Consider the following 12073-nt stretch of genomic DNA (forward strand, 5'->3'; position numbering starts at 1 on the left):
CTTCAGCTAGCCTAGGTGGCTAAGAGGTTAAGGTTCTTGGTTCTCTGTCCTTGGTCATCCAGTTCGCTATAGGGTCCTAGAAATGTGGTCCTAGGACTGTGGCCTTGAAACTGCAGCCACTCCAGTATTGGAGACAAAAAAACAAAACAAAATCCAATTTGGGTTCACTCTCGTTGTAAATCTGAGACATAAATGAGAAACACAATGATATTCTAGATATAAATAAAGGGATTATGAACTAGATTATTTTATAATGTTTCCAGTGGTGCCCTTATAATGTTAGTATGATTTTTACATCAAAAATGGTCATAATTTAGAAATAAAAGGTATTTTTCCTACCCTGATTTTAGCCTCTGATTTGAACACTCTGTTTGACGGAGTGTGTCTGCTGTGAGACTTCAGTGTTAACGGCCACTGCTGTGATTGGCTGACAAGTTTGCATATAAAATAGCTAGAATACATGTGGAAATTTCTCGAATACTTTTACTACGTTTTTACTATTACAGCTATCGAGATTATCGATCTTGCAAAACTTTTTTTTTGTACGATTTTGAGTTTTCGAACACTTAGTTTCAACCTTTCAGAACTTTATTCTCAGTTTTGAATCATGGCAGGATATTAATCCCATAAAATAGTTTTAGCAAGTATTTAACATTTTAGATAAATAATGTAGGAGAGAACACGTATACTGAATGAATATAGTAACATCTGTAAGGCTGGAAGCTTACACTGGTATTTTGAATGAATAGTAGTAACAAAAAGCAGTTGAAGGATGACGTGCATAATCAGTTATTTTTCTGAATTTAATATAATTAATCTGACTCCATTATAGTTTTTATACTTTATCCTGATTTTTTTTTAAATGTGAAAAAAGAACTGATTGGTTCTATTGCATTAATAATGTTGATTTTTTACTGTTCTTCTTTTAGTGATTGTGCCAAGACTGCTTCCTCTCTGATCATCTTGGTGCTTTGCTTTCTTTTGCTAGTGAGTTAATCATAAGAAATCACGCTTATCACTTCCCTATGTCTGACTACATGAGTTCAATGTCAAAGAACTCCATCTATCTTCAGCTTTCTGGGATATGATAGCTAAATGTGTATTGTTAATGAAAAGAGCTGAACATTTTAAGTTTATATTCATTCATTTACAATCAATGTTATTCTTAGAGTTAATTATAACAATTTATAAATAAGCAATTTATTGTCAAACTCTTTAATAATGTTAGATTCACACATTCTCTGTGGAGGTTAAGGCAAAAGTCTTTTCAATGTTATTAATAACTGCATGGATACTATGGTCTGTAAAATACTAATCTAACCTTGGAATGTTCTTTTTAATATAAATCACGAAACAGTTTTGCAAGTAATCAGTTTAATAAATATGACTAAAAAGTGTGTTTGAGAGTGAATATAATATATATGTGAATATGCATTCAAATTTGACAGATGAAAACTCTGCAAACTCCGAAACCGCCCACTGTCTGAGTTTGGCCCTGTCCCAAATGGCACACTTCATATGCACTTTCGGTCTTGTGGACTTACAATGGCTGACGCGTCCGCGTGTCCGTTAAGTCCATGAGACCGTTGGGTGTCCAATTAGTCATTATAGGTCTCAGAAGGGTACTCGCAGGCGCCCCTTTTGTGGTCGATATGCTCCCTCGATACGCACTTTTGTGAGCGCCGCAGCAGACTACTTCCCAAAAGTCAAAGCGGCGTTACGTCACAAAAGTGCACTCGTGGGAAGACCGCAAGTGTTTAGGGTGCCATTTGGGACAGGGCCTCTATCATGAAAAGGAGCCTATGCACCCTGGTTTGGCCTGCAACTGAAACCACCTGCAAGATTTTAGTTCCATCTAGTGGCATATGGTGGAGCTGCTACTTGTCTGCAGGTGTACAAGAGGACATACACAGTATGTTAGATATGATGCAAAATATCACGAGGAAGGTTTTCTGATAAACAGCATAACAATAAAAACCACTTGAGAACTCAGAAAGAAAACATTTGCACTAACTTTGGCTTAAGTGCTCGGTCAAGTGGTGATTGGTTTAATAATGCCACGCCACAACCGTTACCATAGAAATAATAACAAGGAATTATATATATTTATTGTAACAGTTCTATGAAATGTTAAAATCCCTTTGAACTTATGGTTCCAGAATTTCAGCTTGCTGACTTACAAAAAAAACAACTTCGGTCAAATCGGTTTCTCTGCTTTATTGACATCTTGACCAAACTTTAATTCACACTTGGATTTGGTCAACATGTGACTTTTTTTTGCGTCACAGTTCATCCTTCCTTTCACTCTCACTCTCACTATATCTGGTACAGTATAATCTAGTATGAAACAAATCAATGAAGGCATGAGATACCTACATCACAAAAAACAGCATGAAATCTCAGCAGATGGCAGTAGAGCTCAGATTCTGTCATACATTTTTCCGCAAAATGCAAGACCTTGAAAAACAGTGACACGAACTTGGTGATAAGTAAAACTCCGGGCAGTCACTGTCAATAGACTTAAATCAAATTTAGATGATTATGCCTTTTTAGTGTCTTACTACCTTGTTGGGGGGGAAAAAGGTCTCCCAGCCTGTTCAACTGACAATTTCCCAAAACCCCTGATCAGACTAGCTAAAACCAACTTTAAACACTACATGAATGCACAGTTACATTGAAATGTAAAGACATATAAAGGCACATATACTAGTCTATACAACCTAGACTGATTTGTTAAATGAAAAACATGCAATTTGTGTTCCTTTTAGCCACACATTCAATATTTCACAGGTCAGCAAATGTTCAACAGTATCCCCGAGGATTGTTTATGGACTGGCATACCTAAACCTGAATATGTGACCTCAGGTTGGTTGAGGAAACCCCCAGCTGGGTATGGATGAAGTGGGAATCTCCCTTCTCAACTTGAGTAGCTTCTCACTGCGCTGACCCTCAGTTTCTATGTCATCCTGCTCCTCAAGTGATTGACGAATGAGGGACTTGAGCAAGGGCAGTCCAAGGCCAGTCGTGGCAGAGACTGGGACGATGTGCATAAAACGCATTAGTGTTTTAGGGGTGACGTCCTCAGGAAAGATGTGGCTTGATTCTAGGGAAAGCAGAGCATCACTCTAAAGTTATCAATCAAGGAAAAATGCAGAATGTAAAGGTCAGTGCAGTCGAACAATCACATTAGGCCTGCATTTCCTGCATTTCAGCAAAATGTACTTGTGAAACTTAAGACTGCCAAAATGGTCAAGTACAAATCACCATCTTTACAGAAAAATTGCAGTACAAACTTGTGTAAAGAATGGTCCTTCTCAAGAGTGCTTTTAAAACAATTGCATCAAAAACAATGCAACCACCTTATTGATAAAAGCATGTGTCATGATATTTCTGACGCACCCGTTATATACCTAAAATAACACAAAACAAAGGCTAATTCTAAACTAATATACACATCTGTGACTAATATTCATGATATAGTCCCTAAATAGCTTGTTTGTTTCCAATAATACCTACCTTCCAGGTTCTCCAAGTGAGCTTCCAGCTCTCTGAGCCGGCCCTGAGCCTCAGGGAGGTCCATCTTATTTATGACCAGGATGGCTGGCTTGTCTAACAGTTCCTCCTTATATAACTCCAGCTCCTGATCAACAAAAAAGATCAAGAGCAAGTTATGCAACAAAATCGTTTATACAGTAGCATTTCATTGAGAAAAGCAGTAGTGTTTTAATTAGTTCACATGTGACATGGGTTATATGTGTGTGTGTGTGTGTGTGTGTGTGTGTGTGTGTGTGTGTGTGTGTGTGTGTGTGTGTGTGTGTGTGTGTGTGTGTGTGTGTGTGTGTGTGTGTGTGTGTGTGTGTGTGTGTGTGTGTGTGTGTGTGTACTACTTTTTAAAGGTTTGGGGTTGGTATGAGTTATTTAATGTTTTTGAAAGATGTCTCTTATGCTCACTAAAGCTACATTTATTTTATAAAAAAAACAATTGACTGAAAAAATACAGTAAAAGTAATATTGTGAAATGTTACAATTTAAAATAACTGTTTTCTATTTTAATATATTAGATAATGTAATTTATTTCTGTAATGGCAAAGCTAAATTTTCAGTAGCTATTATTTGCTTATTTGCTTAAAGAATATTATTTTCAATGTTGAAAACAGTTGTGCTGCCTATTTATTTATGATTCTTTCATGAAAAGAAAGTTCAAAAGAAAAGCATTTATTTGAAATAGCAATCTTTTGTAATTTTATAAATGTCTTTATTGCTTTTGATCAATTCAATGCATTCTTGCCGGATAAAATATATATATATTTTTTTTATCTTAACCCCCAAACTTAGGAACGGTAGTATATATATTTACCTTGGTTAAAAGCAGTACAGTTTCAAATGCAGACCTAAACGGGGTGTTACTACCTAGCTGAAACCCACAGATATCGACCTGAAACATCAGAACATGAGATTACTGTACAACTCTCCCAGTACTTAACATTAAGTTCACAACATAACAGACTGAACGCATTACCACAAACATAAGCTGCTTGGTTCTTTCCACATGCTTGAGAAACTTGTGTCCCATGCCTTTATTTACGTGAGCACCTTCAATGAGTCCTGGTAAGTCTGCCACTGAAACCTTCAGAGAAAAATAACTTCTGTAACTCATTCTAACATCAGTCTGAAGAAGTGTGAATTATAAGACACAACATGCAATATAAAAAATCATTTGCTAAAGATCTGTTTATTAAAAATGTAACTGTATATTGTAATTTTTGGTTTAAATCTTGGTTTAACTGTATATTGTAATTTTGGTTTAATTCTCTTTATGGGAGAAGGTCAAAACCAAGCTTGTCAATCATCAGTATGCAGAATAAATCTAATTTAGTTATATCCTTAAATTAAAAACAAAGACTCTTCACACAATGTGGTCTTCTCAACAGGCATGTCACTGTTGTAACTACATTATGACATGATAGCATCTTGCTGAGATGAGTGAATGTTATGTATGGCGGAAAATCAATGACAAAATTAACGGAGCGCACAACTGATGCTGGCGCGCACAGTAAATGACTTTCGCGAGAGGCTAACAGATCTATATGGCAAGCCAAGTGGTTCAGAATTACGCAATAGATTAATCACGTTTACAGCCAAACGCCGTCAAATACGGCATTTTAAACCACATTTGACGGCGCAAAATACGCCGTTGTAATTACAAACGCCGTAAAAAACGCGCGGAATACGTCAATGACGCCATATTCGACAGCGTTTTATTAGTGTATTAGCCGTTTTGGTTGCACAGAGCGCGTGTTATTTTACGGCGTTTTGCTTATAGTATAATGAGACACGCCCACTGATTTCCATTGCCAGTAAGTTTGAACTGTTCTCTCCCAATCAATGATGAACTGAGTCAGACCAGACGAATTCAGCACGGATCATTTAATCCAATTCTTATGCTCCTAAGGAGTTATTAAACAAGGAAAAGAATCCAGGTCGTATTGGCTTAACTCAGCACATTTCCATCTAAGTGCTGAATAACACAAAATATCGATATAACCGATAGAATGCCCTATGAATTCGTGTGTTTTAAATATTTGAAAAATATAAGACGAATGTATTTTTTGCCATTTCTAAAAAATGTGGCAGGTTTGTTGGTAGGTCTATAAGCTTCTCCTTCCAGAATTAAATAGTGTTCCGATAGTAGTGTTTTACTTAAATTCTTGTTTTATTCATATTACATTAATTATATATTCATTAAATAACATTATTACATTTTGTTATATCCAATATATTTTTGTAAAATGAAGATTAAAATATTTTGCCCTTTCGATCGTCCAGTTCATAGTGAAATAAACGACTTGGGGGGGAAAAAAGTCAACCGTTTGTGGGTATAGATCGAAGTTCAGTCTGAGTACAAAGCCGTTTTTTAAATCCGAATTTTGAAATAATTTCCGTCATTTAAAAGATAAAACATAAGGGAGCAAACTCAGCAAAGGACAATAAATAAATAAAAATAACATTGTTATTTCTTTCCCACATTTGAGTCATTATTCTTAAAATAAATGCAAATTATGCTTGCAACAATAGCTGTAGGTTAATTGGCCTGGATGAGTGTGATTGGCCTAATATTGTGTCCCAGTCCGGCATTAAATAATTCGTGAATATTTGTAAATATTCGTGGCTTGAAAGAGTTGGAGAATTGACAGGTCTGTCGATGTTTTGCCCATGCAGGGTTAGTTAAGTAAAACTAAAACTATTAAAAAAAATTATGCTAATTGAAATAAACCTGAAATAAAGGAAAATATAACTATTAGTTGAAAAACTTAAACTAAACGGAAATTAGAAATGTTTTCTTTTATCAACAAACTGGATTCATTTTGGGGGGTTTTTTCCCCTGCGACCTTCAACCGACGCGATCATTCTCCATTCATTAACCGACAAGATTATGTTAAATTAAAATTAAATTAAATTAGAATGAACAAGTGTCTGTGACTGTGACCCATTAAAAAATACCCAAAAAATTTTTTCCAGGGGTTTAGTTTTAGCCTGCGTGTAAAATAGCAGCAACAGAATAGGGGGATTCATCATCGTATTCACCTGTAGCGCTTCTGTGAACAGAGAAAAAAAACAGGATAAAATCCATAACTGTATACTCTATCGATAATACTGATACAGTGTTTCTCAACTGGTTTTGCTTCAAGATCTTTTCTCCCCCCTTTTAAAATGTGAAAATCCTATAAAATTTTCTTTATTGATTTGAATGTTCTTTAATATTTTCTTTAATTTCAGTTTATTATTTAGCTTGGATTATTTTAATCCATAAAATTAATAACTCCTTAGGAGCATAAGAATTGGATTACTACAAATGATCCCTGCTGAATTCATCTGGTCTGACTCAGTTCATCATTGATTGGGAGAGAACAGTTCAAACTTACTGGCTATGGAAATCAGTGGGCGTGTCTCATTATACTATAAGCAAAACGCCGTAAAATAACGTGCGCTCTGTGCAACCAAAACGGCGTTTTTTCCGGCGTCATATGGCGAGATGAACGGCGTAAGAAGCGGCGCTTTCCATGTACACTAATAAAACGCCGTCGAATACGGCGTCATTGACGTATTTCGCGCGTTTTTTACAGCGTTTGTAATTACAACGGCGTATTTTGCGCCGTCAAATGCGGTTTAAAATGCCGTATTTGACGGCGTTTGGCTGTAAACGCGATTAATCTATAGCGTAATTCTGAACCACTTGGCTTGCCATATGAATGAGCTAGCGAGTTCCCGTTTCCTCGCATGTAGATCTGTTATCCTCTCGCAAAAGTCATTTACTGCGCGCACCAGCATCAGTTGTGCGCTCCGTTAATTTTGTCATTGATTTGCCGCCATAGTTATGAGTTCAGCACATTTTGAAGAGCATGTCATCCTACCTGCTTGTGGTCATCATACATGATCTTTCCGATTTCAGGTCTTAAAGTTGTAACTGAGGGGAAAAGGGGATAATTGTAAAAACAGCCATATATATCATATGCAACATTCTTCCACTTTCAACTGCTTTTTTCCATGCAAATTTCTTATTATGTGTAAATATTTGTAAGAAAATAAAAATATTTAACAACTGAGACATAAACTGAACACATTTCACAGACATTTGATGAACAGAAATGAAATGAGTCCCTGAAAGGGAGGCCAATATCAAAAGTAGCAGTGAGTATCTGGTGTGGCTAGCAGATGCTTTAAGAGCTATAGTGCATCTCATCCTCATTGACTGCAGCAAATTTGTCAGTTCTTGCTGTGAGATGTTACTCCACTTCCACCAAGGCACTTGCAAGCTCACGTCTGAGGGGACACAATGTTACATGTGTTTTGGCACTTTTGGCACATGATCAACTGTCCTGTTTCCCTGCACTGTGTAACATTACGGACAATCGGACATTACAGTTTATTGCTCTGTTCACATCTGCAGTCCTCATGCCTCCCTGCAGCAGGACTATGGCATGTTCACACAGGTGATTGGGGACCCTGGGCATCTTTCTTTTCGTGTTTTTCCAGAGTCAGCGAAAAGGTCTCTTTAATGTCCCAAGTTATTGAATGAATGAGGCATTTTATATAGCGCTTTCATATGTACTACTGTACACCCAACGCACTTTACTATCATATCAGGGGATCTCTCCTCAACCACCACCAGTGTGCAGCATCCACTTGGATGATGCGACGGCAGTCACAGAACAGCGGCGCCAGTGCGCTCACCACACATCAGCTATAGGTGGAGAGGAGAGAGTGATAGAGCCAATTCAGTGGATGGGGATGATTAGGAGGCCATGATTGTCTAGGGCCAATGGATAGAATTTGGCCAGGAGGAGGCCATGATTGTCTAGGGCCAATGGATAGAATTTGGCCAGGACACCGATGGATGGATAGATGGATAGATGGATGGATGGATGGATGGATAGATATTTCAACTTTTCACTAAGTTGGTTTAACTAATTTGTAACTGATTTTCAGTACTCACAGGGATAGCTGGCAATCATTGGTGTAGCATGAGACAAGGCAGTCAGCAAGGAGGATTTGCCTGCATTGGGAAACCTGTCAAAATAATACAAGCCTATCAAACCTGTAAAAAAATGTTTGATGTGTGTGAGTGAAATACACAGATAAACAATAACACAAGCAGGGTCACAAAGAATGACACATAGCAGTTTTTTATGACAAAACATCACAATCAATAAAGTTTTTACATACCAAGTATAGTTTAATTATGCATTATATTTTTTGTGCATTTTTCCTACATCATGTTTAGCTCTTTATGTGTTTTACTTTTGACAGCAATACTTCCCACCCCAGTCCACATTCTGTGTAGAGATTATCTCACCCTACAAGTCCAAGATCTGCAATGAGTTTAAGGTCCAGCCGAATATGTCTGGTTTGACCTTTACTGGGTAAGAACCCAGAGTGAAGAGAGCCACCATGACCACCTCTAGCCACCAAAAGTCTGTCTCCTTCACAGTTCAACTCCCCTAAAGTGAAAAGAATAAAATGTTCAATGACACAGAGTACACTGTGAAAAGGAACAAACAACACAAATTGGCATTTGATATAAAAGTTCAAATCTGAGAGAAAATGTGTAGAAAAACATCAAACAAAGAAGTGAAGTGATTTGAGGAATGTGAAAGGAAAACATTGGATGATCTAGATGTTAGACAGGTGTAAATGGAATTACCTAGTATTCTCCCCCCATCCGTTGTGACACTGATCCCAGTAGGTGCGAATACCTGGGTGTCCTCTCCTTTCGCCCCTCTCAGAGCATAAATACTGACAAACGCACCACACAATACTTAGTCTCTACTCTCTATACTACAAAATCAGCACAATACAAATCAGATTCAACAGCTCTCAAAATCAGGTTTTAAAAGTCAATAAACAGCTTTATGTGAGAAGCAGTCCAAAAATAAGTGTTTATTTACTGACTTGTGCACATTCTCTTAAATGAAACATACATCTGCACATTTAAATCTGAAATGATACACATGCAAATCAGAGAAATTGTCCACAGAATCATCTCCTCCTGATATGTTCAGTGTGCTGATTTTCTGGGTGCATGCAAACAATGAAAATGTCTGGCATTTATCATAATCTCAACAGGTGGAACGCAAAAATATTTAATGAATAACGACAAAGTGTTCCTCACAAAACTTTTAAAGACTTGCAAAGATTTTTGCACTACTTTAATGGACTTTTTATGGAGCTTGACATTTGGGTTCGCAGTTTCGTTATATGGAAAAACAAGCTTGGACATTCTGCTAAATGTCTTGAAAATTCAATAGACTATTTGATAGCAACTATTTAAAAGATTGTGAATGCATCCTCTGCATGGAGCTAGTAAGCCTTCACAATATCAGAACAAGACCTCCTTACATCAAATTCACCAGACAAAAGAATAACACCTAAAATGCATCTGTTTTAGATTTCTCACTCCAACACAATCAATCAATAGGAGAGATCACAGAATATGTTACTGCAAAAATAGGGCCCTGTGACATGACATGACATATTATGTGTTTTTATATATATATATATATATCAGTTAAAATATCTTATTGTAGATTAAAAACATAATATATTGAAAAGACAAAAATACTATTATATTATGCCTATAATATATAAGAAATTCCTACTATTGCCTTTCAGAGGAATTACTGACAATTTCCATTTCTCTCACCCTTATACTCTTTCTAAGAAAAAATGACTCACCTGCTGTTTGAACCAACACCTGCAGTGAATCGTTTGTTAGGGTGTTTGTCCTTGATTTGCTTCAACGTAGTGCCTTTTTTGGCTACCACACACACGTCTCCACCATTTCCCCCATTTCCCCCTAAACGGGGCAAACCCATTCCTCCGCTTCCACCCCTCACATACAGCCGTATATTATCCACAAAGTTGCCATACTGAAATAAAAGAGATGCAGAATTAGTTAAGTTCACAAAACTATTTGTATTTCACTTTTGAACACATGGAAATTTTCAAGCATAAATATATTTATTTTTCTGGTGTTGACACATAGTACAATGAAAAATATATTAATTTGTGTTCCGAAGATGAACAAAGGTCTTACAGGTTTGGAATGACAGGAGAGTAAGTAATTAATTACAGAAATGTAATTTTTTGGTGAACTAACCATTTAAAGTCACGTTTTGCGTTTGTGGTTCAGATAAATCATACATTTCACATACGTGTCTTATGCTGTTAGTGTTTGTTTGTTTATTAAGAATGTTTTCTCATAAACCCAACCTAAATGAACATTCAACTGCATAAGAACAGAGCCCTAAAATGATGTCCCTTTGAAGTGAGACCTGAGTGAGCAGGAAATACGTCTTGCTTAGGTACCTCAATCCTCGAGAGTCGAGGGAGGAGCTTAAGACGAAAGGATACCACAAACGCCTCGTCAACATTACGCACTTTGCAGCATACTCAATTTCCTTAATTAAAGTGTGTCTGTTCTGGGCCTCTGGGATAGACAAACGTCAAGATTACAGCAGTTCAAATCAGGAAAATTACCAACAGGCTACTCATTCACGTCATCACACAGCAGCTAGCCCTAACCCCATAGTGAGATTAGCCAATAAAACGCATTCATTTATGAAAATAGTCCCATAGGCTATAGCCCACTCTGAAAAAGACAAAATAAGGAATTCTTAAATCAGATTTATGGATAATGTTCATTGGAACAGTGTGCCAGCTCGATTTCTACTAATTTCACCACAATATGACAATATGCTAAACATGTTAAGTGTGTTGCATCATGTTTGTAACAGTAATAGCTGCTAATCTTATAGTAATTTGTTACACGATCTGTTAATGACACAGAAACTGAACATGTGAAGGTCGGGCCACCTATGACTTCCCTAAATGTCATTCTATAAATTTGCCAACGTTACTAACCTTGCGGAAGCAAGCTCTGCTTGTCCAGACCATCCCGAAACAACTCCTCAAGTCAAATATTGCCCTGAACTGGCACACAAATTTATGTTTTTAGTTCCAACGTTCCTTATTCTGCATTGTTGAAGTAAAAGACCAAACCATAGACTGGGACCAAACACGTGTGTGCTTCCGGAAACATGGCGATGTGTGCCGTGATTGGTTGCAAGTGCTGTACATGTTTCCGCCTCACCCAGTCAGAACTAAACTATATATACATTTTTTTTTTTTTTTAAACAAAACAGTTACTGTCACAATAATATTTGTTTACATAATACAAACTAAAATATTTTCTCAATAAAATACATTTATTAACTTTTTCATATAAAATAATGGCATTTTTTAATCATTAAAAATAAAAAACATTTTGAGTTTCACAACAAACACACCGGAAAACAGCCATACAACATACAAAATAATAATAATTAATAATTTCTGAACATTGACTCTCAGTCTTATTCACCTTTTTCTCATGGTTTCTCAGTAGAATTCATAAAAGTCTATAATAGAATAGCATTGTTCTAATAGGGGCACTATGTAACGCAGTGTGACAACATGCCCCACCTGCGCAACTGGGATTTAACCCCGGCTAGTGTCTTCTGCTGGTTAAAGAACT

General features: G+C 36.8%; 2 protein-coding genes across 2 annotated transcripts in view; one reads left to right on the top strand and one right to left on the bottom strand.

The window, feature by feature from the left end:
* The window catches only part of LOC309484328 (meprin A subunit beta-like), a 31109-nt gene extending 30076 nt beyond the window's left edge, over positions 1-1033 (top strand). The window contains exon 13 of the mRNA XM_082150553.1: positions 930-1033. Within this exon, the coding sequence (XP_082006679.1) occupies positions 930-958 (29 nt within the window). The 3' untranslated portion in view covers positions 959-1033. The remainder of the gene's footprint in view (positions 1-929) is intronic.
* A 1169-nt stretch (positions 1034-2202) lies between these two features.
* Positions 2203-11611, bottom strand: gtpbp10 (GTP-binding protein 10 (putative)). Its single transcript, XM_082150562.1, has 10 exons — positions 11422-11611; positions 10234-10427; positions 9203-9294; positions 8855-8999; positions 8495-8568; positions 7413-7465; positions 4520-4627; positions 4358-4435; positions 3517-3640; positions 2203-3103 (listed from the first exon to the last, which is right to left on the bottom strand). Exons 1-10 carry the CDS (start codon positions 11452-11454, stop codon positions 2862-2864), a joined length of 1143 nt encoding a protein of 380 aa, XP_082006688.1. The 5' UTR covers positions 11455-11611; the 3' UTR covers positions 2203-2861.
* Between the last annotated feature and the right edge of the window lie 462 nt (positions 11612-12073).

This window comes from Leuciscus leuciscus (genome assembly GCF_965113295.1).
Source record: "Leuciscus leuciscus genome assembly, chromosome: 20".
Taxonomy (NCBI): Eukaryota; Metazoa; Chordata; class Actinopteri; order Cypriniformes; family Leuciscidae; genus Leuciscus; species Leuciscus leuciscus.

Bases quoted from the DNA above. Each gene is read 5' to 3' on its own strand.
- gtpbp10 (XM_082150562.1), bottom strand. From the start codon at position 11,454: ATGGTCTGGACAAGCAGAGCTTGCTTCCGCAAG. The intron at 9,000-9,202 runs GTAATTCCATTT...TTTTCACTTTAG, and splicing joins GGATGGGGGGAGAATACTAG to GGGAGTTGAACTGTGAAGGA. The intron at 4,628-7,412 runs GTAGGATGACAT...TTTTCTCTGAAG, and splicing joins TGTATGATGACCACAAGCAG to GTTTCAGTGGCAGACTTACC.